Below are 26,362 nucleotides of genomic sequence, written 5' to 3' on the forward strand. Positions count from 1 at the left end.
TATATGTCGTTAAGGAGGAAACGGCTACTGTCTATTTTAACTACTTTGATGAAAAAGGACGACGGGGAATGGTCACACAGAAGTGAAGAGTCCCTTGATGCACTAATTAACACACACTTCCCATCAGGAAATGATGCGGAAGAGTTATGTACCAACGTCTTCACTCCTAATACAGAGCGAGAGGTACTAGGACCGGTGACAAACACCAAAATTGAATGGGCAATAAAAACGTTTGCTTCCGTGGAAGAGAGAGCGAAGAAAGCCTCCGCGGCATTGTATGCATGCAAGAAAGTGCCAGGATGCACGGCAGGCCTATCACCCAAAATCTCTCATTAAGTATCTACGGCAATTTTCAAACCCATTCTTTACTATGGGGCTCTTGATTGGCACGTATACCAAAATACTACTGCATATCGCCTACAGATTATCAATGATAATAAAGCATAACGGGAGCCTTTAAAACTACCCCGACAGCACCATTGCATGCCTCTCTACACATCCCGCTGGCAGACCGTATAGCCTAAAATATCTCGTTAGCCACTGCAACAAGGCTTAAGGCCCCGAGGCAGCTTGAGCGCAGGCCGCATGGCCATAGCAGTATAGCGCCATCTAATATCGGGCAAACAGAATACATGGTCCCGGTCCCGTACGTGAGCTTCGAAAGAGATCTGAGGCCACAATTGAGCCGTAGGTTGTTGTTGTTGTTGTTGTAGCGATTAGGTTACTCCCCGAAGGCTTTGGGGAGTGTTATCGATGTGATGGTCCTTTGTCGGATACAGATCCGATACGCTCCGGTAACACATCACCATTAAGGTGCTGGCCCGACTATCTCGGGAACGATTTATATGGCCACATTAAACCTTCAGGCCATCCCCTCCTCCCCACCCCCAAGTTCCATGAGGAGCTTGGGGTCGCCAGAGCCACGTCTGTTAGTGAAACGGGATTCGCCGCTCGAAGGTGAGGTTGACAATTGGGTTGGAGAAGCTATATATTGCGCTACACAACCCCTTGAATCCTGGTCTGGCGCCAGGGTGCATAAATGGCAGAAAAGACTAAACACGTATATGCCGATGGTTCGTAATTAACAGAAGGGGTCGGATCTGCTGTTTACTGTGTAGATCCAGAAAAAAGCAGACCCTACAGGCTGCCAACTTAGTGCAGCGCCTTTCAGCAGCAGGAATTCTGTAGGAAGCGTGTTTAAGCTGCAGTCGCGTCAATATATATGTGACCCGGCCTATGAAAAGGTGGCTTATGACTCGTATGGCAGCAATTAAGCTATTCTAAAACATAAGTCCTGGCACTTGAACGGGGTTCTTACGTTTGGTCGTCAAACAAATTCTAGTAGCAATATTGTGGCGAATATTAGCATTTCGATACATCACTATGCTGCTAGTAAATGCACAACAACATCAAAGAAAGCAGTCACATATACATGAAAACATCAAAGCTAAGAGAACACTTCACATACATACATGCAGTCAGCAGCTAAAAGGAAAGAAGAAAGAAAAACAGCCACACAAGATCTTATCATCAGATAAGAGCGAAGATGACATTACTCACACATATACATGTATATAGCTAAATAACCAACTATGAGATACAACTGTTCGTGAAAAGTCTAGACCAGTGGTCACCAAAATTGACATTATGGCTGTGTTAGTAAGAGTAAAATCAATATGCTGGTAGTGGTTTAATAGTTGATAAAATAGCGATGAGGTAGGACGTATGCATGCATGTTTGCTAACACTCAAAAAATAATTTACAAAATATCTGTTTGGAAACGCGCAATGAACAATAGCCTGGCCTGATGTTGCTACTCTGCTTGTTCAGCAAATACTGGCTTTCGAGGATTTATACATGAGTGGTTCAAATCGTATCTTACTGGAAGAGTACAACGCGTTAAAGTCTGCGGAACCCTCAGTAGCTCTAATCCAATTAAAGTTGGCGTTTCACAAGGTTCCGTCCTCGGTCCTATTTTATTTCTGGTCTACGTAAATTCAATTTTCGACATGCCATTCTTAGGGAAGGTCACTGCATTTGCAGATGATCTAGCGATAGCTTACGGCTCATCAAATACGTTCGACTTGATAAGTAGCATAAATCATGATGTACATGTTTTAAGAACGTGGTTCGCTAAACACAAGCTCGTTGTTAGCAATAAGACCAAGCTAATGTTTTTTAGCTTGAATGCAAAAATAAGACCAGACGTAGACATTGTTTTCCACTCCTCCAGTTGTGAGCGTCTCGCTCTCCACGATAATTCGTGCCAAATGGCTCAGTATGGTATTTTTAATCCGCTCGCTATTTGTAATAACGAGTGCTTTATAATTGACGTTGTTGAAGACTTTCGGTATCTAGGTGTAACTGTAGATCAAAATATGAACTGGGGCATCCACATATCCCGCCTAAAGCATTATCTCCAATATTCGTTACGTTGTTTCTATCATCTCAGAGGTTGCTGCTCTAACTACACCCTTAAAACAGTTTATTATGCGCTTGTTCATTCTAAATTGTTATATGGTATCAGCTGTTGGGGGGGGAGCATCCTTTAATAAAATTCAGTCTATCCTAGTTTTACAAAAATTCGTTATTCGTAAAATATCTAGTGTAAATCGACTGCATCCCTCAAGAGAGCTTTTTAGAGATCTAAGGATTCTTCCAATAAGGGACCTTTATTATTTTAAAGTTTTAAAAATCTTTTTCATTAGGTGTGGTTATCTGCAGAGTATGAGGTCGGAAACTTATAACCTTAGGATAAACTTTCATCCTACAGTTATTGTTCCTCCTTCCAGAACCACACGCTCAACAAAGTTTTATACAATTGTATCCAGGAAACTCTTCAACATACTACCCTCCGAAATTCGGGCCAAGAGGAATGTTCTACAATTTACAAAATGTGTGAAATCCTTTCTTCTGAGTTTCTCACATAATGAAATCGAAGTTTTGCTACGACCTATTCAATAAGCAGCTTATTAACAGAGACTAAAAGCAAATAATAGTAGTAACTTTCTTTACTTTATTTTATATACCTACACCATAATTTTTTCTTTTACTTACTTTTAGCTTTTCCAATAGTAGCATCTTGTAATAAGGCTAAAAATCATATGTAGGTTTTAAAAAAATTATAACTTAATTTCTATATTTAGCAGTCACCCCACTGCACTAATGTTTCAATATTTTTGATAGATATGACATTTGCCACTATGTTAAGCTTAACATAAAAAATGTCTTACCTTTTTCTTATATCTACACGGTCTCATACACATATTATGCATTCGTTAAGTTATACTTCATAATGTTAAACTTTTTTATTTTTTTTTTTTTGCTATTGTAACTTTGCTACATATGTAAATAGATAGGTATAAGAAAAATGCTCAATAAAAATGAAATGAATGAAATGAAATGAAAGAGAATAATAATGTGTGTGAAGTCGAATAATTATTTCACTAGCTGACGGTCTAGACCAGTGGTCACCAAAATGAAAACCGTGGCTGTGTGCGTAAAACTACAAACATCTTAATAGTAGTGGTTTAGTTGATAAAAAAATCCATGAGGTAGGACGTATGTACGCATGTTTGTTAACACACAAAAAGAAATTTGTAAATATGCCATACACATACTACTTTATTGCTTGAGTCTAAGGAAAAATTTAAACAAAATAAATTGTTAACATTAAACAATGAAAACATTCTGCGCAGGAGCGTTTGTTTGCAAAATATCTTTCCGAAAATGCGCAAATAAACAATAGCCTTATCCGATGTTGCTACTCTGGTTTTTCAGCGACAACAAAACGTGAGAGAATAATAATACGTGTGAAGTGGTGCCAATAATTATTTCACTAGCCGACGACCACTGGTATTGACCTTAGAAGATATAGGCGAACGAGGCAACAGAGAGTTTGAAAGCAGTGCAAGCTGAGGAATAACCAATCAGTTTCATTTTAACATGATATAGTGTAGTGCGCGAGTATTGTAATTGTGAACTATGTTCTACTTCTACAGTTCAGCGATTCCAACCATAACAGAAGGTGCAGAATATTCAAGGATTCATAAAACTCATTAAATATGGACAGATTCAATCTGTGTGAGGCCTTTATTGACCAGCCAGTTTAACCTAACCTAAAGAGCTCCAGATTAACTTCATAAAAAATCGATTTACTTTTTTATGGGGTGACATTTCAATGCATATAAGACCGGGTCGAAAGAAAGCTGCAAAATAGTGACCTTTACTGTGAAGCTTGTATGTAGAGGGTCTCGCAACAAAAAAAGTTTCCTGTTGATTTAAAAATTTCTTAATTGACATTCGTTTTCCTTAATTTACATCTCACCATATTGGTCTTGAGAGCTCAAAATTTTATTAGACAGCTTGTCAACTCTAGACTCTCCCAATGCAAGCGTTAAATTTAAGGCTGGTCCTTTGCCATTCTTAAGCCGATGCTAAGCAGTGATTCAAGTCACATCAATAATTCAATCATTATGACTACACAGATGAACGTATACGCAGGGAGAAGCAACGCACAAACACATGCAGATATCTTATCTGAGATATGCAATATAATTGTGGAAGTGTCGCTCACAAACACACGCGCATATGATAGCTATACACGCACATCTGTAGTTATAACAGATAACCAACTAGTAAATTCTAGAAATGGAAGCTCCTAGAAGATGCAACGAGGAAATCAAAGAGTATAAAAGGCAACCACGGTAGAGGCGCTGCAATCAGTTTCGATTAAGCACGCTATCTGTCGGGCAATAGTAGAGTTATTTATTGTGAAGTTCTTTAATAAAGGCCATTTTGCATTATTAAATATTGGAGTTATTTATTCAACAGTTTAGTGATTCCAACTTAGCAGAAGGTTGCAAATAAGAGGATTTGCAGTAAATTCGTTACAATTGGTGTCAGAAGAGGAATTGTTGAATAAATTCCAGAGTTGCAGAGCACAACAAGGACATTGCGAAGTTAAGTGAATTAAGGATCCAGCAACTGAAAAATGAGTTGGAGGCCCGTGGATTGAATACAACCGACAATAAACTCGAACTTCAGGCAAGACTACGAGAGGCAATGGAAGCAGAAGGAATTAACGTGGAAGAGTATGTCTTTCATCTTGATGGCGACAACAACAAAAATTGAGGAGAAAAACGAACCACCGCAGACAATGGCGAACACAGACTTGAACACAATATTAGCTGCAATATCTGCACAAAGGTCGACAGCAACATCCACGATGGAAGCACAGGAGGCACGCATTTCAGAAATGTCGTCGCAAATGGCATCTCAACTGGAATCGCAGGAGACACGTTTAACATCCAAGATGGAAGAACAGAAGACATATATGGCCACTCAACTGGAATCGCTGGAGAACCAAATAACATCGAGATTGAAGCAATCAGCGCAGATCTCTGCACAACTATAAAATAGCGTCTGAAATGTTAGTTTTAATTTTCACACTTCATCCTTCAACACCCAAGTCTCCCGGTTTGACATAAAGTTGGCGGCCCTATCCACAACTAGTCCCTTGGAGTGAATCACATTGATTATAGCCTATCAACCAAGTTTAAATAACACCTACACGTTACGACTCCTTTTACAAATGTGAATACGTAGGCACATATATTTAGCAGGTCAGGCTTTGTCCTTCGCAAGAACACTCATAGTGGTGAAGCAAAAGCTTTCCCAAGACAGTCGAACTAATGACTGTGTGTGCTATTACACTATCGTAGTGGACAGTCGAAATAGTCTGAAAACTGAAGTTACGCGGTCATCCATTATAAGCTCTTATATCATAAGGCAGGAAAACAGCAGTAAACATCTTTCAACTTAAAATCGGTCGACTTTCATTCTAAAATATCGTTTTGATTTAACGAAGGTAAAATAAATGATGTGAACACCAACGTCTCTAAACATTGGTCTACATTTTAAAAATTTTATCCAGGGTCCTTATAAAATTTTAATTATGTAGATGCGCCGAGTGTTTTACGATTTTCACCGATTACGCAATGACTTCCACTTAGATTGCTTATGATTTCGAAGGCGGTGTCCTTGGCCGAATAATCACCCCCTAATGTTTCAAGGTGTTTCTCTGGTGTAGCTCGGCAGCATAGCGCGACAAAATCATCCGTTGAAAAGTCTTCGGAGCTACACCTAGAGCTTCTAGGAAAGTGACGTCGACGAAGGTATGAGTTCAAAGTCGCAGTCCAATAGCTGGCATATGATGTGAGGGTCAGGAGGCGTGGTAGCGACTGGTGGTCGGGATTGCTATTGTTCGCACATCGGGAATTGTAGCACTTAAAAACAGCCGAAAAACTGGCGCCTTGTGCCACGGGAGTCATGAGTATTAATATACCATTAATAGCAACCGTAAGTCGCCTTTGTGCGTGACCGCAAAGGAGCCACAAATGATTTTAAGAAATAGTGTTCGCGACGATTATTAGGAGTTAACCCTAGGCGAAACTACGCTTTGCACGAGATATGCAAACAAAAGTGTGGCTATTTTATGTATCTCTATTTCTTTTCAGCAGACGCAGCACTACCAATTTGAAAGACCGGGGTTAGGTTCGAAGCCTATCTGGAGTAAGTGAAGGAGGGGCAATCCCTCCGCAAGGAGCTACTCCTGAAATTTTTGAACGGTCTGCGAGATCTTGAGGCAAAAACCCCGGATCTTTCCGAAATGGCCAACACGTTGATTTTATTAAATACATACAAACAAAACCTTTCCTAAATACTATTTTTTTAAATAGAAAAATCAAGCTTTTTAAAGTAAGAATACCGGCGTACGCCGGCGCGCCGCCCACGCCGCCGCCGCTAGTATATAATAGAGCCTACGCCGCCGCCGCCGATAAAGTGATCGGCGTAAACCTCTAATATGTATGTATACACATATGTATACCAGAACACATTGGGTATATACTGATCGGTTTGGCTTGAGCTTGGACATCCTTTTTGTTCAAATTTAATTTATTTAATAATTTGAGAAAAATTGAAACATCACATCAGAACGGGCAAGGATATTAAAAACCCCAGTTCACGTGTTATTTAAATGGCAAAACTTCAAGTTTCGTAGAGGGCCTCTAAAAATTAAAGTTAAAAGCTCCGCCTCTGATACAATTTTGGTTTGGACACATTCTCTGATACTTTCGGGTGAGAGCGAAAAAAAAAATATCGTAATTTTTTGACACATCCTAATGTATACAAAGTAGGATATCCACGCAAAAAAATTTAGCTTAATTATTTTATATACCTACACATATACATACATACATACAAATGTATAAATACCTTAACATCAGCTAAAGTTGTGATTTTTTGCCAGAGCGAATCTTCACCAAATATCGAAATCATTTGCGTGCAGCCCACATTCGTCGAGATGCATATGCGGCAAAGTTGCACATTGTTCGCTTCCATTTTGCAGCATGCGACAATCGCAGTAGCATTTGCGTCAATTTATACTCTACGTCCCACTGGCACGATGATGATGCCACAACAAAAACCAGCTGCTGAGCTGCCCCAACTTCAACCAGAACAGTGTATAGAGAAAGATGAGCAGTGTGGTACGCACAAAGTGCCAGAAGAGGCAACTGAGCGAATCTGTTGACTTGCAACTTCTTTACCTCCACAAAATGCTAGTAAGTGAATGTGTGCGTATGTATGCTTGTTTGTATAAATGTATACAGTGCGAATGTACGTTATTGCTGCAGCTGTTTATTACATTTTTATATGAGACTTCGTACCAGCCTGCCTGCTGCTTCTTCTAATTTATTAGAGTCAACGTCGTAGCGTCCAAAAAGGCTGGGAGAATTTCTCAATATAATACAATCGCTCTCATCGTATCATTAAGTCACTTGGTTAAATTCTTATGCCAACGAACGTGTGTGTGAGGCTTGTAAATTTCTTACTGTGCTGCATTAGTGTGTGTACGCCATTCGCAATGTGAAACACTCACGAGTCAACGACGACTAAGTACGTCACAAACGTTCATTCGTTCGTTTGTCATTCTAACCGCGTTGGTGGGTGGATGGGCGCGTATGCGCTCTATTCACCGAAAGTATGTGTATATGTATGTATATAGGACCGCTGCGTTAATTAATTTATATTTGTATAGGTGTATGGGTGCATATGGCTTTTGTAAGCTGCTGCGCGTTTGATAATCAGCAAAAAAATTTTAATTACAAATATGTATATGTACATTCAGCAAACGACTTGCCCTAAATTTTATGTAAGTAATCTAATTATTTTGTCATAAGTTTTCACATTTTTGTTGTATAATTTTTGCTTATTTATTACATGCACTCTCACTATATTCTAATTTGTAGTTGTAACAAATCACTTTTGTGTCAAACATTTTTAAAACACTTTATATACAAACATATGTTTGATGTATGAGGTTCACATGTATACATATGTATATATGTATGCATGTGTATTTGATTCTTCTACATTTGTAATTCTATGCGATCTGATCCGTTTTGATCAATTGCATGCCAATTCGATTCAAGTCAAGGCATTCCAATGAAATCGTGAAAAACCAATCCGTAAAACGCAACGAACCAAACCAATCAACGTACCGGCCGACTCTGACTCTAAAACTGGAAAAGTAGAGAACATAAAACTTTTTAATAAATATACGTGAACATACAAAAACAACTAAAGCAAATAAAACTTTGGAACGGCAACAACAGCATTACAAACAGCTACAACACAACTACTATACATCTACTATAATAAAAGGCAAAATGGGAAAGAAAATAATATACGAACCAGAAATGAAATACTCTTGTACAAAAACGAAACAAACAAAAAAATTACACAAAAATCAACATAATAATAATAAGAATTACAAAGAAACAAGCCGGAGCAAAACTATGAACGAAGAGATAGAGTAAGGTGGGGCGGTAAGACGTAAACAACACAAATATAAGTATTTTAAGCAATATTCATTGTTTTGTTTGCATGTACGTATGTATGTATGCATCTATTTACCTCCACTAGTCTTTCGACTAGAAGAGGCGAGCGGCAATGAAAATTTTACAAATACTTAATTAATAGATACGTACCATTATGAACATAAGCCCGTTTTAAAAAGCAAACATTATTTTAGATACATATTAGAGAACATATATGTTTCTGAATTTCACTTCTTCGTCACTTAGCTCTCGGTCTCTACTGCGAAGCGAGCAGCGGGGCGTTCATATGGCTACGTGGATGGAGGCATCTGCATTTACACTAGTATAAAGTATGAATATTCGAGATTTCGAGTTTAATACGCAGATGTAAACTTTGTAATTTTTCTCTAATATCAATAACAAAAACAATTATATAAGGAATATGAGCATGGCTCGCTAATTAACTAAACACAAATTGTTTTATCTTGAATTCAGACATAGCCGCTTTTTGTGAATGAAGTGAATTAGATACTTACTATGTACCTACCCGGGCCAGCTCTACCATATACGCGAACTACGCGACCGCCTAGGGCACCAAGTTCTAGGGGGCACCAAATGCGATAAAGACTTTTGTACTAAAAATCCTTTTTGCAAAAAAAAAAAAAAAAAGAAATTTTATAGGGGCCCTATATTTAGTTTCATTAAAAAAAAATTTATTTTCACCTTAGTTATATTTTACAACACAACTTGTCTGGTCTCATGCCCAATTTATTATTTTGTTGACGATACCAATGTCGGTTGCGAGTGGCGAGCGCAGCTTTTCGAAACTGAAATTAATCAAAACGTACTTGCGTTCGGCCATGACTCAAGAAAGGCTTGTCGGTTTAGCATTGCTATCAATAGAGCAGGAAATTAGGCGCGAAAAATGAAGTTCTGGTAAACTCTAAGATAATTAAAAATACTTTTGTGTGTTATATTTTCGTTCTTTTGTTGAAAAAAAATATATTTAATATGCAAAAGAAAAGTTGTTTTGTTTTATTGAGACTAAGTTTGAATTTAATATTTCTGGTCTCTAATTTTCTGATCTCCAATTTCTTTCTATAAATACGGGAGAAAAGGGCCGCAAATAATAACTCGCCTAGGGCCCCAAATTCTCTTGAGCCGGCCCTGGTACCTACTTATCTTCGATTATAAGTTCACAAAAATCTAAGAATTAATAAAATAACGTAGAAAGTTTCCCATTTTAATACGCTTATATTAGCTTCACTTGTATGTATGCTTGTTTGTAACTCTCTAGGCTTCGTAATTGGAGATCTTAAATAGTGACATTCTCCTTAAACTATCCATTTATATTATTAGCTGGTATTTCTAAAGTAGATAACAATTGTTTCTCCTTTTATATACGTATATATTATATAGGTGTATGTGCTTATATGTATATGTGTGTAGGTCCCGTCTCGCCAATTTGTAGTAAAAATTAAAAGGAGCACAATGCAAATAGAAAGAGAAGCTTCGGAGGTTATCGCGCCTTGCATTTTTAAACGGTTTTATTTAGCTTGACTTGACAGGCAGGCCGCACGGCCGCATGCACGGCCGTTGTGAACGAATTTTGTAATTGAAATTTAAGTAACTTCCCGATAAGCTGCAAGCTTGAAACTTGGAATATAGTTCAGAACCCGATGACAATAAAATAATAAGAAAAAACTCCGCTAGGTGGCGCAAGGATCGAGATATTTACAAAAATCGTATTTGTGGTCCGATTTGGCTCATGTTTGGAACACATAATACATACAAGAATAGAAAGCGACCTATGAAAAAAATCGCGCTAGGTGGCGCAAGGATCGAGCTATTCATAAAAATCGTATTTGTGGTCCGATTTGATCCATATTTGGAACACATAATACATACATGAATAGAAAGCAACCTATGATGCCCGATTTGGCTCATATTTGGAACTAATATTGCATACAGTCCGGTAGAAGTGACATCAAAATATTTTGGAGTTGGAGGAGGGACAAGCATACGTGGCGCAGAGTCGAGTAAAGTCTTGGAAGGATTATGTATTGTGGACTTAGGTTGTAACAAATTGTCAGGAAAGAGTTCTTGTAATAACGAGTCACTAAATGAACTAAATAGAATGAGGAATAACAGGCAATTAAATAAAAGCGTTGGACGCATAAAATTTCTATTGATAGTCATAAGTAAGACCAACTGAACCTTAACAAGGTTATAATACGTCTCACATTTTTAGAAATTTCACGCACCCAACGCTTTTATTTAATTGTCTGATCAACGCCCTAGATTGATAAGGAGTGTGATGACTAGTACCTAGGACCTACCTAATTATTTTCTAGCTTTTGGTATTATTATTACTTCATGTAAGTACTGTTTTCAATAAAACCGTTTAACTTAAATTTTTTTTTTTAATTATTTTATTTAATTTACATATATACATATGGTTATATCGTACTTAAATTTCGAATGGCTTGCAACAAATCTATGGCCGTCACAGGATAGGCAATCAAGGGAAATATTCGTGGAACACAAAACTTTACTTTATACAATTTCATTAGCCGCGTTTTTTACGTTTGCGCATAAAAAAAACGCTTATCCTCGCTTAGATAATGCTTAGGAGACGCATCTAGCGGCAGTGGTTAAATAACTAGCTACAGAACAGGGTGTACCTAAAATCGGAGACACAAACCTCTGGTGGCCATATGTATAGCATATAGCTGAATCAGTTGCGATGAATTGTGGACACGCACCATTTTATGAGGTGCAGAGGTGAAACATAGACACACATTTCAGTTGCATCTGGGTATAATGAGTATTGAAATTTAGTAATACTAATTTTATGCGCAGCAATTTCAGAGGTGTATTTAAAGTTTGACGCTTAGCAGTCCATATAAAATTTAAGGTAAACGTCCATAGATTTAAAAAAAAAACACAACTATTATAAGGCTAACCAAAAAATGTTCTTGTGAAAAGTTAATCGCAAGAACAGGTACTATGTATCAATTAATTAGCTATTCGTTATTTTACATAGACAAGTAAGATCCGGACATCTTTCATGTCTCAAAAGTCTATATTTTACACCCAAATTAAACTTTTGGTATACAAAAACTAAAAAAAATTTAAACGGTCGAATGTACGCACGTACTTTGTGAAGTCTGTAGTATGTACGAGATGTCAAGTCGTCGCACAGGCCCAAACCAACTATTCAACAATGTTTGCATATATGTACATATGTACGTATGGGGTAAACTCAATTACTATTTACACTCGTATAATAAAATATTTCATTGTTGCTGTATTATTCCATATTCCATTTTCTTTCGCGAGCATTTATATTTTACACCGACAACTTTACTTGCCCGCTTTAGATAATTTCGACTTCAACTTTTAACGTATCCGTTGGTGTGGTTGTATTTACGTATTGTATTATCGTTACCTTAGTGGCTTTCAAAATTTCAATTACTTATTCAGAAATTTTAAAATTCCATTTTGTGCTCGTTTCGTTCCCAACTCATATATACAATTACCCGCTGCCGGCACCGCAAACACTCCCTCATCCATAATAGTAATAATTTTTTATAACAACAACAATCGTCAAAATTATCACCAACAATATATAAATGTGTACATATGTATACGACATCGTGATGGCAAAGTAAAAGACACTAATTTGACATATGAATGAATAGGTCGAGATATGAAGTAAGTCATAAATGTTAATACATACGTAGTATGTGGTCAGTTTAGAGTGTAAACCTGCCATATTTCTCAAAATTTATTTTTTGATGCAGTTTGATATGGAAGGAGCTAATAGTCATCATTCCGTCGTAATGATCCGGAGCCAGATAAACAATTTTGCATGTAAATGCGGCAGCAACGATTTGAGCCAGATAAATCCAGATAGAAGTTGGGTTTAATTCGGTCTTTAGTTTGGCAGAATGGCTTTAATAAACCAATTTTTTTTAAATATATGTCGCTGCTTGACTTTTAGGTGTTAAATGAAACAAACAGCGACATCTGCCTATCACAACGCATGTGTACAATATCACCACCTCTCTTTCCCAAGTCTCCCAATAATTCGGAGCATTCCCGTGAGAATTGAGTGTGATATGGAGCTAGAAAACTCACTGGATGGTGGCAATGCATAACCCAAGCAAAACAGTAGCATTAAATCCACCGCCTTACACAAATTCTGTCCTGTGAACCAAATATACTTTTTCGGAAATTGAAGAAAAAATTTAAATCCACGTGTATCGGCGATTTTCATGTACACGTCAGAACTTTTTTTTCGTGGAAATGTCTGTGTCACGTCAAATTTTTTAAAAAATAGATTTTTATCAATTCTCAGATTTTCCTGAATTTTTTTTTAAATGGTTATCGGTCTTTTTGTAACGGTTCCAGCTCATTAAAATCCGAATTTTTTTTATTAATTTTATTATATTAAAATTAAAAATTGTTACATTAAAAATTTCAATGCTTAGGCCTTTTATTTTGGCGTTTGTAAGCATTTTTCGGGAACATCATCAAAAAGCTCCATTGAAGCCGCTATACGTTCTTCTGGTGAGTACAGAACCGCTGGAATAACCGATTCTACATTAGCGTAGCGAATTTTGCTGCGGCGAAAGTATTGGTACCCTTGATTTTGAGTGAAAGTTACGCAAAAGTAGCATAATTCATTGCAGTGCACCGTACATGGTGACCAAATTGTTAGTACAGCGGTACTTTATTGTTGACCTTCCATCAGTAAACTTGCATAAATTTCTATAGCAATAGTCGCACACGACTTCCGGAGTATACCACAAGTAAAGAACATAAGAAGTCTTGAATATTTTCTGAAACGAACAAACCACTGTTTTCGTAATATTTTTAAAATTTTTACTTGGTGCGAATAATCCACAAACGTAACAAAAGTTATTTCGAGTCGGGCACTGCATTTTTTCTCAGATGAAATGCATAGAAATACGTTTTTGCACAACAGAATTTAAAACAATTGTCAAAGTGCACTGTCGCAACTGTCAGGTGATCGGAACAAACACACAAACGGCACAGTGTTGTATAAAACAATAAATTAAACAAATTTAAATGATGCAATATTGATTGTGCAATTCAATGTTTCATCTGTCATAGCAGTTGTAAGTGTTGTAAAAGTCATACACAGTTTAGTGTTAGAAAGTTACTATTGATAAACTACAAATATATGGAGTAGGATGGGTCGAAAAATATTTTTTTTTCGGAACGCGTTAGTAGTTTAAAAATTTGGAGTCCCTTCAAGTTATGCCGAAAAAAGTGAGAAATTTTTTTTTTTTTTAATTCAGGAAAATCTGAGAATTGATAAAAATCTATTTTTTTTTAATTTGTCGTGATACAGACATTTCCACGAGTCTGCCTGCAAAAATTCAGCTCGATTGGATCACGTAAAAAGGGTTAAAAATCGATCCAAAGTCTTTCACACAGGCGGACACTACGAGCTTTATAATTTATCCATACATAAAAAAAATTCTGAGGTGTACATGAAAATCGCGATACACGTGCATTTTTCAAAAAAATCGGCGCGGCGGCGTTCGGCGCCTTACTATATTTTGTACTCTTTTGAGACTGTCTAGGCCATTTATTGTTCGTCTCGAAAATTGGTCCGATATGGTCGAAAGAGGTATCAAGGGATGCGCATCACTGCCAGTTATAAAAATCCTATTGCGAAATTTAATACTTTCTATCCGTTCAAAAGTTATTTGAGAAAACAGGCGCTTCAAATGCCGGATTTCGCATTACCGAATTCACCAAGTTATTAAAACAAAATACTTAAAGAAAAGTTCGACATATAATAAATTTAAATGCTCACTTCGCATATTTTTTTTTAAATTAATAAAGAACAATGAAATTAAATAAAATGCCCCAAAATGTAGAACACATTTTCAAAATGTCCTCAAGTTGTTAAAAAAGCAAGTTACCCGAAAAAGATGCCGAATTGTATATCCCGAGTGGCTTAAAGAATAAGGGGGAAATCAGTGATTCAAAATCCTTTAGTATGCTCCAGTGGTTTAAATTCTCCTTTGAAATGATTTTCAGCTCATACTTCAGTTGCATGTACATATCTGCAACATGTATGAGAAGGGTTGGAAAACTCACTTTATTTGCTTAACTATAAAATAGCGTCTGAAATCTTAATTTTGAGTTTCACACTTCATCATTCGACACCCAAGTCTCCCGGTTTGACATTTCGTAAAGTTGGTGGCCTATCCCCAACTAGTACCTTGGAGTGAATCACATTGGATATAGCCTATCAACCGTGTTTAAATGTCACCTCCTGTTACAAATGTGAATATGTAAGCACATATATTTACCAGGTGAGGCTTTGTCCCTCGCAAGAACACTCAAAGTGGTGAAGCAAAAGCTTTCTCAAGACAGTCGAACAGATGACCGGGTGTTCTGCTACCCTAACGTAGGGGATAGTCGAGCTAGTCTAAAAACTGAAGGCGGTCCATAATGAGCTCTTGAAATGAAGACTATTGAAGTAAATTTATCGAACACAAACGTATGGAAATTTTGGTCTACATTTTAAAACTTTTATCCACGGTCCTTGCAAGTTTAAATTATGTCGATGCGCCAAGGATTATACGATTTTCACCCATGAGTTACGTAATGATATCGAGGGCGGCATCCTTGGCAGAATAGTTACTTCCTAATGTTGCAAGGTGTTTTTTGATGTAGCATAGCGTGACCAAAACATCCGTCAGAAAGTCTTCGCAGCTACACCTAGAGCTTCTAGGAAAGTAACGTCGACGAAGGTATGAGTTGGAAGTCGCAGTCCTGTAGCTTCTGCGTTCGCATATTGTATAAGGGCCAGGATGCGTGGTAGCGACTGGTGGTCGGGATTGCTATTATTCGCACGTTGGGAATTGTAGCTCTTAGAAACAGCCGAAAAAAAAAACTGAAGGCGCCCTTTGGTGCGATCAACAATACGCCAGCATTGATGCTAATCCTTAAAACTGTGCCACGAGAGTCATGACTTTTAATAGACCACCAGTTGCAACCGTCAGTCGCCTTTGTGCGTAACCAACAAGGAGCCATAAATGATTTAAAGAAATCGTGCCTACGACGGGTATTACAGTTAGCCCAGAACATCTCCTTCAGTAAAACTACGCTACAGAAGTGTTACCATTTTAAGTATTTCCCCTCTCTCTGCAAGACAATTTTCTGAAATATCCGCGAGAGGCAAAAACCGCGAATCTTTCCGAAATGGCCGAAACGTCGATTTCCTTAAATACATATAAACAAAACCTTTCTAAATATTATTTTTTTAAATTTTCGCTTTAAAAGCCTCCCAGATACTCATCCGCAAGTTAATGATGTTGTTCCAGATCGTCAAACATACCATTGACGTCAGCAGTATGTTTCCATATTCATTAGTTGTGGACAATGTGATACTCTGAAGTCCAGCCATTCAATTCAGAGGTTTACGCCGATCACTTTTTGGGCGCGCCGGATACGCCGCCGCCGCCGATTAAGTGACCGGCGTAAACCTCTAGTTCATAGGACAGAACGTTGGTTTTTGTAACGCAGTGATATTAGTCTCACATAAAATACACCCACTTTATTTCGGGTTTTAATGAAAAATTAAAATAGTTTTTTGTTTTCCATATAAAAGTTTTTGACGGCGGTTAGCAGGTATACAATCTAAGCCCATGATATGCAAGTATGCATACGTGCTTTTAATCGCTAATAATTAAAAAGGAAGGGAGTACCGTCAGTTGCAACTGTCTTATAAATGATAAACATCGATTTATTCAAACACTAAAAAGCAAATTAAAACCAATCATTTAAGGTAATAACATAAAAAATAAGTCGCGAAATTCTGAAAGAAATATCTATATTTAATTCGTGAACTCCATAGAGAATGGTAACTTTTGGCCGATTTACTAATTTCTTTCCTGACAAATTTTTAGCAGCAATATATAACACCCTCCATTTACTTATTATTTAAGAATTCATGAACTTAACACCGGCTTATAATAATTGAATATTCAATTATTATGTTTTTCTAAGAGAAACTGAAAGGAAGAAACATTTACTGGCATATTGCGATAGTACCATTTTGAAAACCGCCACGTAATCACCATCAGGCAATTTCGTAATATTATCAAAGGTTTCACCGAGATTCGAACCGCGAATCACACGGTGAAACTGCAGTTGCCTTAACCACTAGGTTATCCTGCTTGAATTTGTTTCTTGGCTTAATTCAGTTTATCTCATTTCTACACTAACAATACAATTGAGACATTATGTCTCTATATTAATTTGTGTGTTATGTAGATTTGTTTTTGTAAAGTTTTGCCGGTGTTAAGCTCATGAATTCTTAAATAATAGGTATAAATTGAACACACCATTAAACAAACAAACCCTCCATTTACATTAACAAAAAACAAAAACAAAAAAATGTGTATAAAAAAAAGACAACAAATAACATAATTCCCTCTAAAAATACTTTGGTTTTATTTCTTAGTCCGAAATAACTGAAACCATTCAGGATGATTATTCGGAATATATGAATTTCACGTAATTTCAGCAACGAGTCTAATATAATATTCATAATAAAATAATTTTAAAAAAATCTTTTAGTTAAACGGTTTTATTGAAAACAATACTTACATGAAATAATAAAAATACGAAAAGCTAGAAAATAATTAGGTAGGTCCTAGGTACTAGTCATCAAACTCCTTATCAATCTAGGGCGTTGATCAGACAATTAAATAAAAGCGTTGGGCGCGTGAAATTTCTAAAAATGTGAGGCGTAGCATAACCTGATTAAGGTTCAGTTGGTTTTACTTATGACTATCAATAGAAATATGACGCGTCCAACGCTTTTATTTAATTGTCTGATCAACGCCCTAGATTGATAAGGAGTGTGATGACTAGTACCTAGGACCTACCTAATTATTTTCTAGCTTTTCGTATTTTTATTATGTCATGTAAGTATTGTTTTCAATAAAACCGTTTAACTTAAAAATTTTTTTTAAATTATTTTATTTTCAAGTTTTTAGTCTTTATTTAATTGCCTATTATTTCTCATTCTATTTAGTTCATTTAGTGACTCATTATTACAAGGACTCTTTCCTGACAATTTGTAACAACCTAAGTCCTCAATACATAATCCTTCCAAAGAATTTACTCGACTCTGCGCCACGTATGCTTGTCCCTCCTCCAACTCCAAAATATTTTGATGTCACTTCTACTGGGCTGTATGCAATATTTGTTCCAAATATGAGCCAAATCGGGCATCATAGGTCGCTTTCTATTCATGTAGGTATTATGTGTTCCAAATATGGACCAAATCAAATCGGACCACAAATACGAATTTTGCGAATATCTCGATCCATGCGCCACCTAGCAGCGATTTTTTCACAGGTCGATTTCTATTCTTGCATGTATTATGTGTCCCATATATGAGCCAAATCGGACCACAAATGCGAATTTTGCGAATATCTCGATCTTTGCGCCACCGAGCGGCGATTTTTTTTTCTTATTATTGCATTGTCATCGGGTTCTGAACTATATTCCAAGTTTCAAGCTTGTAGCTTATCGGGAAGTTACTTAAATTTCAATTACAAGATTCGTTCACAACGGCCGTGCGGCCGTGCATGCGGCCGTGCAGCCTGTCAACTCAAGCTAAATAAAACCGTTTAAAAAGGTGACAACAGCATAATTCCTTCTGTATAGAAGATGGTTAGGTAAGGTTAGGTTGAACTGGCCGGTCAATAAAGACCTCACATAGACTGTAGTGTGTTAGTGTGTTCATAGTGTTACCAGACTTTGTTCGATGACCATGTTTTGTTACAGAATAACTTCCTCCACTTGGCAAATACTAGAAGGATACGAACGCATAACGTGGCCAACCGTTTCTTCCTGCAGCTCGTACTTCCTACTTCTTCTGTTGCTTATGAGGCCTAAATTATAGCATGCCACGCCGAGGCAATGTCCAGTTGGTATGCCCATCGTGAGCCTTAAGTCTTATCTCTTTAGAGATATGAGTTAATTTCTGTCCACACCTCTCCTGCTCGATAGGTCATTGGGACGTCTACCGTCGATTGGTGGAGTGCTGCACCCTCCTTTGGCAACTCATCGGCCTTTTCGTTACTTTCTATCCCTTTATGACCGGGAAGCGAGTATATATGCATGAACTGGCCTGAGCGAGGGTGCTCCAATGTTTCTTTACAGTCTAGGACACCTCGTAAATAAGATACTATTGCCTTGATCGCCACCTGACTATCAATATATTTACATATCTAGCATATAAAAGTACGCTTCCTCAAATATTTCTGCTGCTTTCCTCACGGCTACACGGCGTCCGGCGCGTTACTATATTTTCTACTCGTTTAAGGCTGTTTAGGCCATTTATTGTTCATGTCGCAGATTGGTCGGTAGTGGTATCAACGGAAGCGCATCACTGCCAGTTATAAGAAACTAAATGCGAAATTTAACTCTTTCTAACTGTTCAAAAGTTGTTTAAAAAAACAGGCGCTTTCGATGTCAGCTTAACACGGACTTTGCATCACCCAATTCACCAAGTTATTAAAACAAAACACTAAAAGAAAAATTATATAATAAATTTATATGCTCATTTTGCATATTTTTTCAAAAAACTAATAACACTGGACCACGAATTTCAACTTTTTCTCTTTACCCGAAACTCCGTTATGAAATTCTAATGTAAAATCACCCCCTGATTTCAAAATTTGAGTTCATTTTTGATTCTATGGTACCGTTTTTGAGATATTTGCAATTTACCGTTATTCGAAAAAACCAAAAAGATTGCTCCGTTTAATTACGTATATCTCACGAACGGGTCAAGCAATTGCAAAAAAGTTTTCAGAATCGGAAAGATAATAAAATTTGCTATAAACGCGTCATACGACTGGAACCTAATAAAGGATTTGCATCACTGATTTCGCTTCTTTCAGCCAATCGCAATATAAAATTTTTTAAAAAATCGGCACGTTTTTGGGTAATTTGCCTTTTTTTTATACATCTTGAGGACAATTTTAAAGCATGTTCGCCTTGGGTCATTTTATTTGAAATCATTGTTCATTACACTGGTCGACGGCCAAAATTTACCAGAGACGCCGTTATGAAATTCGTATGTAAAACCACCCCCTGATTTCGAAAATCGAGTTCATTTTTGATTCAATGGTACCGTTTTTGAGATATTTGCAATTTACCGTTATTCGAAAAAACCATCTTTTTGGCTCCCTTTAATTACGTATATCTCACGAACGGGTCAAGCAATTGCAAAAAAGTTTACAGAACCGGAAAGATGATACAATTTCCTATAAATGCATTATACATTGTTTTTTGCTCAACCAGTTAGTTTTTGAGATATTAGCTTATCATTTCAGATTTTGTTTTTTTTTATGAAAAAATATGAAAAAAATTACTCTTTGCGAGGGCAGCATTCCAAAACCACAACTTTTTTTCCAGATAATTTTTCTTTACGTAAAGCTCTGTTTAATTAAAAAAAAGATAAGCTATCATCGAAGAAAATCGATGCAAAACTACGTAAGTTATAAGCGGTCAAATAAAAATACCCAGGTTGCGCAATTTCAACGTATACCTCAAAACGTATGTATGGTATAAAGAAGAGTGAAATATCTAGCTATGCTCTGTTTCTATTTAGTTAAAAGTTCAATTTTGTTACAGAATAACTTCCTCCACTTGGCAAATACTAGAAGGATACGAACGCATAACGTGGCCAACCGTTTCTTCCTGCAGCTCGCACTTCCTACTTCTTCTGTTGCTTATGAGGCCTAAATTATAGCATGCCACGCCGAGGCAATGTCTAGTTGGTATGCCCATCGTGAGCCTTAAGTCTTATCTCTTTAGAGATATGAGTTAATTTCTGTCCACACCTCTCCTGCTCGATAGGTCATTGGGGCGTCTACCGTCGATTGGTGGAGTGCTGCACCCTCCTTTGGCAACTCATCGGCCTTTTCGTTACTTTCTATCCCTTTATGACCGGGAAGCGAGTATATATGCATGAACTGGCCTGAGCGAGGGTGCTTCAATGTTTCTTTACAGTCTAGGACACCTCGTAAATAAGATACTATTGCCTTGATCGCCACCTGACTATCAATATATTTACATATCTAGCATATAAAAGTACGCTTCCTCAAATATTTCTGCTGCTTTCCTCACGGCTACACGGCGTCCGGCGCGTTACTATATTTTCTACTCGTTTCAGACTGTTTAGGCCATTTATTGTTCATGTCGCAGATTGGTCGGTAGTGGTATCAACGGAAGCGCATCACTGCCAGTTATAAGAAACTAAATGCGAAATTTAACTCTTTCTAACTGTTCAAAAGTTGTTTAAAAAAACAGGCGCTTTCGATGTCAGCTTAACACGGACTTTGCATCACCCAATTCACCAAGTTATTAAAACAAAACACTAAAAGAAAAATTATATAATAAATTTATATGCTCATTTTGCATATTTTTTCAAAAAACTAATAACACTGAACCACGAATTTCAACTTTTTCTCTTTACCAGAAACTCCGTTATGAAATTCTAATGTAAAATCACCCCCTGATTTCAAAATTTGAGTTCATTTTTGATTCTATGGTACCGTTTTTGAGATATTTGCAATTTACCGTTATTCGAAAAAACCAAAAAGATGGCTCCGTTTAATTACGTATATCTCACGAACGGGTCAAGCAATTGCAAAAGAGTTTTCAGAATCGGAAAGATGATAAAATGTGCTATAAATGCGTCATACGACTGGAACCTAATAAAGGATTTGCATCACTGATTTCGCTTCTTTCAGCCAATCGCAATATAAATTTTTTTAAAAAATCGGCACCTTTTTGGGTAATTTGCCTTTTTTTTTTATACATCTTGAGGACAATTTTAAAGCAATTTGAAATCATTGTTCATTACACTGGTCGACGGCCAAAATTTACCAGAGACGCCGTTATGAAATTCGTATGTAAAACCACCCCCTGATTTCGAAAATCGAGTTCATTTTTGATTCTATGGTACCGTTTTTGAGATATTTGCAATTTACCGTTATTCGAAAAAACCATCTTTTTGGCTCCCTTTAATTACGTATATCTCACGAACGGGTCAAGCAATTGCAAAAAAGTTTACAGAACCGGAAAGATGATACAATTTTCTATAAATGCATTATACATTGTTTTTTGCTCAACCAGTTAGTTTTTGAGATATTAGCTTATCATTTCAGATTTTTTGTTTTTTTTTATGAAAAAATATGAAAAAAATTACTCTTTGCGAGGGCAGCATTCCAAAACCACAACTTTTTATACTCAGTTGAGCAGAGCTCACAGAGTATATTAAGTTTGATTGGATAACGGTTGGTTGTACATATATAAAGGAATCCAAATAGATATAGACTTCCATATATCAAAATAATCAGGATCGAAAAAAAATTTGATTCAGCCATGTCCGTCGGTCCGTCCGTGCGTTAACACGATAACTTGAGTAAATTTTGAGGTATCTTGATGAAATTTGGTATGTAGGTTCCTGAGTACTCATCTCAGATCGCTATTTAAAATGAACGATATCGGACTATAACCACGCCCACTTTTTCGATATCGAAAATTTCGAAAAACCGAAAAAGTGCGATAATTCATTACAAAAGACAGCTAAAGCGACGAAACTTGGTAGATGAGTTGAACTTATGACGCAGAATAGAAAATTAGTAAAATTGTGGACAATGGGCGTGGCACCGCCCACTTTTAAAAGAAGGTAATTTAACACTTTTGCAAGCTGTAATTTGGCACTCGTTGAAGATATCATGATGAAATTTGGCAGGAAAGTTACTCCTATTACTATATGGACGCTTAATAAAAATTAGCAAAATCGGAGAAGGACCACGCCCACTTTTAAAAAAGTTTTTTTTTTTTTTAAGTAAAATTTTAACAAAAAATTTAATATCTTTACAGTATATAAGTAAATTATGTCAACATTCAACTCCAGTAATCATATAGTGCAACAAAATACAAAAATAAAAGAAAATTTCAAAATGGGCGTGGCTCCGCCCTTTTTCATTTAATTTGTCTAGGATACTGTTAACGCCATAAGTCGAACAAAAATTAACCAATTCTTTGTGAAATTTAGTAGGGGCATAGATTTTATGACGTTAACTGTTTTCTGTGAAAATGGGCGAAATCGGTTGATGCCACGCCCAGTTTTTATACACAGTCATCCGTCTGTCCTTCCGCATGGCCGATAACACGATACCTTGAGCAAAAATCAACATATCTTTAATGAACTTAGTTCACGTGCTTACTTGAACTCACTTTATCTTGGTATGAAAAATGAACGAAATCCGACTATGACCACGCCCACTTTTTCGATATCGAAAATTATGAAAAATGAAAAAATGCCATAATTCTATACCAAATACGAAAAAAGGGATGAAACATGGTAAGGTTTAAGGATTGTTTTATTGACGCGAAATATAACTTTAGAAAAAACTTTATAAAATGGTTGTGACGCCTACCATATTAAGTAGAAGAAAATGAAAAAGTTCTGCAGGGCGAAATAAAAAACCCTTAAAATCTTGGCAGGTATTACATATATAAATAAATTAGCGGTATCCAACAGATGATGTTCTGGGTCACCCTGGCCAACATTTTGGTCGATATCTGGAAAACGACTTCACACCACTCCCTTTTAAAACTCTCATTAATACCTTTAATTTGATAGCCATATCGTACAAACTCATTCTAGAGTCACCCCTGGTCCACCTTTATGGCGATATCTCGAAACTGCGACCACCTATGGAACTAAGGATTACTCCCTTTTAAAATACTCATTAACACCTTTCTTTTGATACCCATATTGTACAAACAAATTCTAGGGTCACCCCTGCTCCACCTTTATGGCGATATCTCGAAACGGCGTCCACCTATGGAACTAAGGATTACTCCCTTTTAAAATACTCATTAACACCTTTCACTTGATACCCATATTGTACAAACAAATTATAGAGTCACCCCTGGCCCACCTTTATGGCGATATCTAGAAACGGCGTCCACCTATAGAACTAAGGCCCACTCCCTTTTAAAATACTTATTAACTCCTTTCGTTTGATACCCATATTGTACAAACAAATTCTAGGGTCACCCCTGCTCCACCTTTATGGCGATATATCGAAACGGCGTCCACCTATGGAACTAAGGATTACTCCCTTTTAAAATACTCATTAACACCTTTCTTTTGATACCCATATTGTACAAACAAATTCTAGGGTCACCCCTGCTCCACCTTTATGGCGATATCTCGAAACGGCGTCCACCTATGGAACTAAGGATTACTCTCTTTTAAAATACTCATTAACACCTTTCTTTTGATACCCATATTGTACAAACAAATTCTAGGGTCACCCCTGGTCCACCTTTATGGCGATATCTCGAAACTGCGACCACCTATGGAACTAAGGATTACTCCCTTTTAAAATACTCATCAACACCTTTATTTTGATACCCATATTGTATAAACAAATTCTAGGGTCACCCCTGCTCCACCTTTATGGCGATATCTCGAAACGGCGTCCACCTATGGAACTAAGGGTTACTCCCTTTTAAAATACTCATTAACACCTTTCTTTTGATACCCATATTGTACAAACAAATTCTAGGGTCACCCCTGCTCCACCTTTATGGCGATATCTCGAAAGCGTCCACCTATGGAACTAAGGATTACTCCCTTTTAAAATACTCATTAACACCTTTCTTTTGATACCCATATTGTACAAACAAATTCTATGGTCACCCCTGGTCCACCTTTATGGCGATATCTCGAAACGGCGTCCACCTATGGAACTAAGGATTACTCCCTTTTAAAATACTCATTAACACCTTTCATTTGATACCCATATCGTACAAACGCATTCTAGACTCAACCCTGGTCCACCTTTATGGTGATGTCCCTAAATGGCGTCCACCTATAGAACTATGGCCCAATCCCCCATAAAATATTCTTTAATACCTTTCATTTGATACACATGTCATACAAACACATTCCAGGGTTTCCCTCGGTTCATTTTCCTACATGGTTATTTTCCCTTATGTTGTCATCATAGCTCTCAACTGAGTATGTAATGTTCGGTTACACCCGAACTTAACCTTCCTTACTTGTTTTCTTTACGTAAAGCTCTGTTTAATTACAAAAAAGATAAGCTATCATCGAAGAAAATCGATGCAAAACTACGTAAGTTATAAGCGGTCAAATACAAATACCCAGGTTGCGCAATTTCAACGTATACCTCAAAACGTATGTATGGTATAAAGAAGAGTGAAATATCTAGCTATGCTCTGTTTCTATTTAGTTAAAAGTTCAATTTATGAATGAAATTATCATAAGTCAAATTTCAAAACCGTGATTTATTAAAAAAAATAAAATGAGTAAAAGGACGCCAGATTTTGAGCGTAATAACGATCCAGATATGTTCTGTTTCATGTGTGACCAATATACTATCATAAGGCGACGGCGAGTGTTCTCAGATCATATCAAAACTTTATACTCCAAGTATTTTGGCATTGAGCCTAAAAATGCTGAAAAACCATGGACACCGAACACTTTGTGTATATCGTGTCGAGTAGAATTGATTCAGTCGGAACCAGGACAACAAATAAAATTTGATACACCAATGATATGGAGAGAACCTACTTGCCATTCAATAGAGTGTTATATTTGTCAAACAAAAGTACTTGGCGTTGGAAGATCAAGAAGAGTAACCTATGCCAGCGTACCTACAGTGACATCACCAGTACTACATTCAACGGCAGTTGCGGATCCAATTCCATTGTCAACAGTAATATCTGAGTGCGCGGAATCAAGTTGTACTGAATTTCACATGGGAAACGAGAGAAACGTTCTGTCACAAGCACAACTTAATGATTGGATAAGAGATTTGGAACTATGGAAAAGGCCGAGATCCACACTTCTCGTATGCAATAATTTAAATTTGTGTCATTCGATGTTAAGGTGATATATTTTAGAACTCGTCACGAACCATTTTCCAAACACTATACCAAGAAAGACAGTATATGCTACTGCAACAACATTCCTGATTTATTCAAAGAGTTTGGTCAAACATATGATTCAAAAGAGTGGCGATTGTTCATAGACAGCAATAAACTGAGTTTGAAGGATGTATTATTTCATATTGGTAACAAAAAGCCTTCTATCCCGATCGCATATGCAGTAAATACAAAGGAAACCTACGAGGAAAAGCAAAATTTACTCAAATTTATCAAATATGAAGAGCATGATTGGAAAATATGTTCTGATCTCAAAGTCGTTGCAATGCTATGCGGTCTACAAAGTGGCTACACCAAGCACTGCTGCTTCCTCTGCAAGTGAGATAGCCGAGCTCCTAAGGACCACTACGTCAGAAAGGATTGGCCGGAAAGAGTCGAGTTTACCATTGGTGTGGATAACATAAAATACA

At 36.9% G+C, this 26,362-nt stretch overlaps 1 protein-coding gene across 6 annotated transcripts in view; it reads right to left on the minus strand.

Moving 5' to 3' along the window:
• LOC137250224 (interaptin) overlaps positions 1 to 26,362 on the minus strand; it is a 165,629-nt gene that overhangs the window by 57,115 nt on the left and 82,152 nt on the right. For 5 of the 6 annotated variants that reach the window (XM_067782655.1, XM_067782657.1, XM_067782659.1 and 2 more), the window contains exon 2: positions 7,279 to 8,585. In XM_067782655.1, coding sequence (XP_067638756.1) covers positions 7,279 to 7,404 — 126 coding nt within the window. In that variant the 5' untranslated portion in view covers positions 7,405 to 8,585. The remainder of the gene's footprint in view (positions 1 to 7,278; positions 8,586 to 26,362) is intronic. The other variant, XM_067782661.1, reaches the window with a different exon arrangement.

Source organism: Eurosta solidaginis, chromosome 4 (assembly GCF_040869045.1).
Source record: "Eurosta solidaginis isolate ZX-2024a chromosome 4, ASM4086904v1, whole genome shotgun sequence".
Classification (NCBI taxonomy): domain Eukaryota; kingdom Metazoa; phylum Arthropoda; class Insecta; order Diptera; family Tephritidae; genus Eurosta; species Eurosta solidaginis.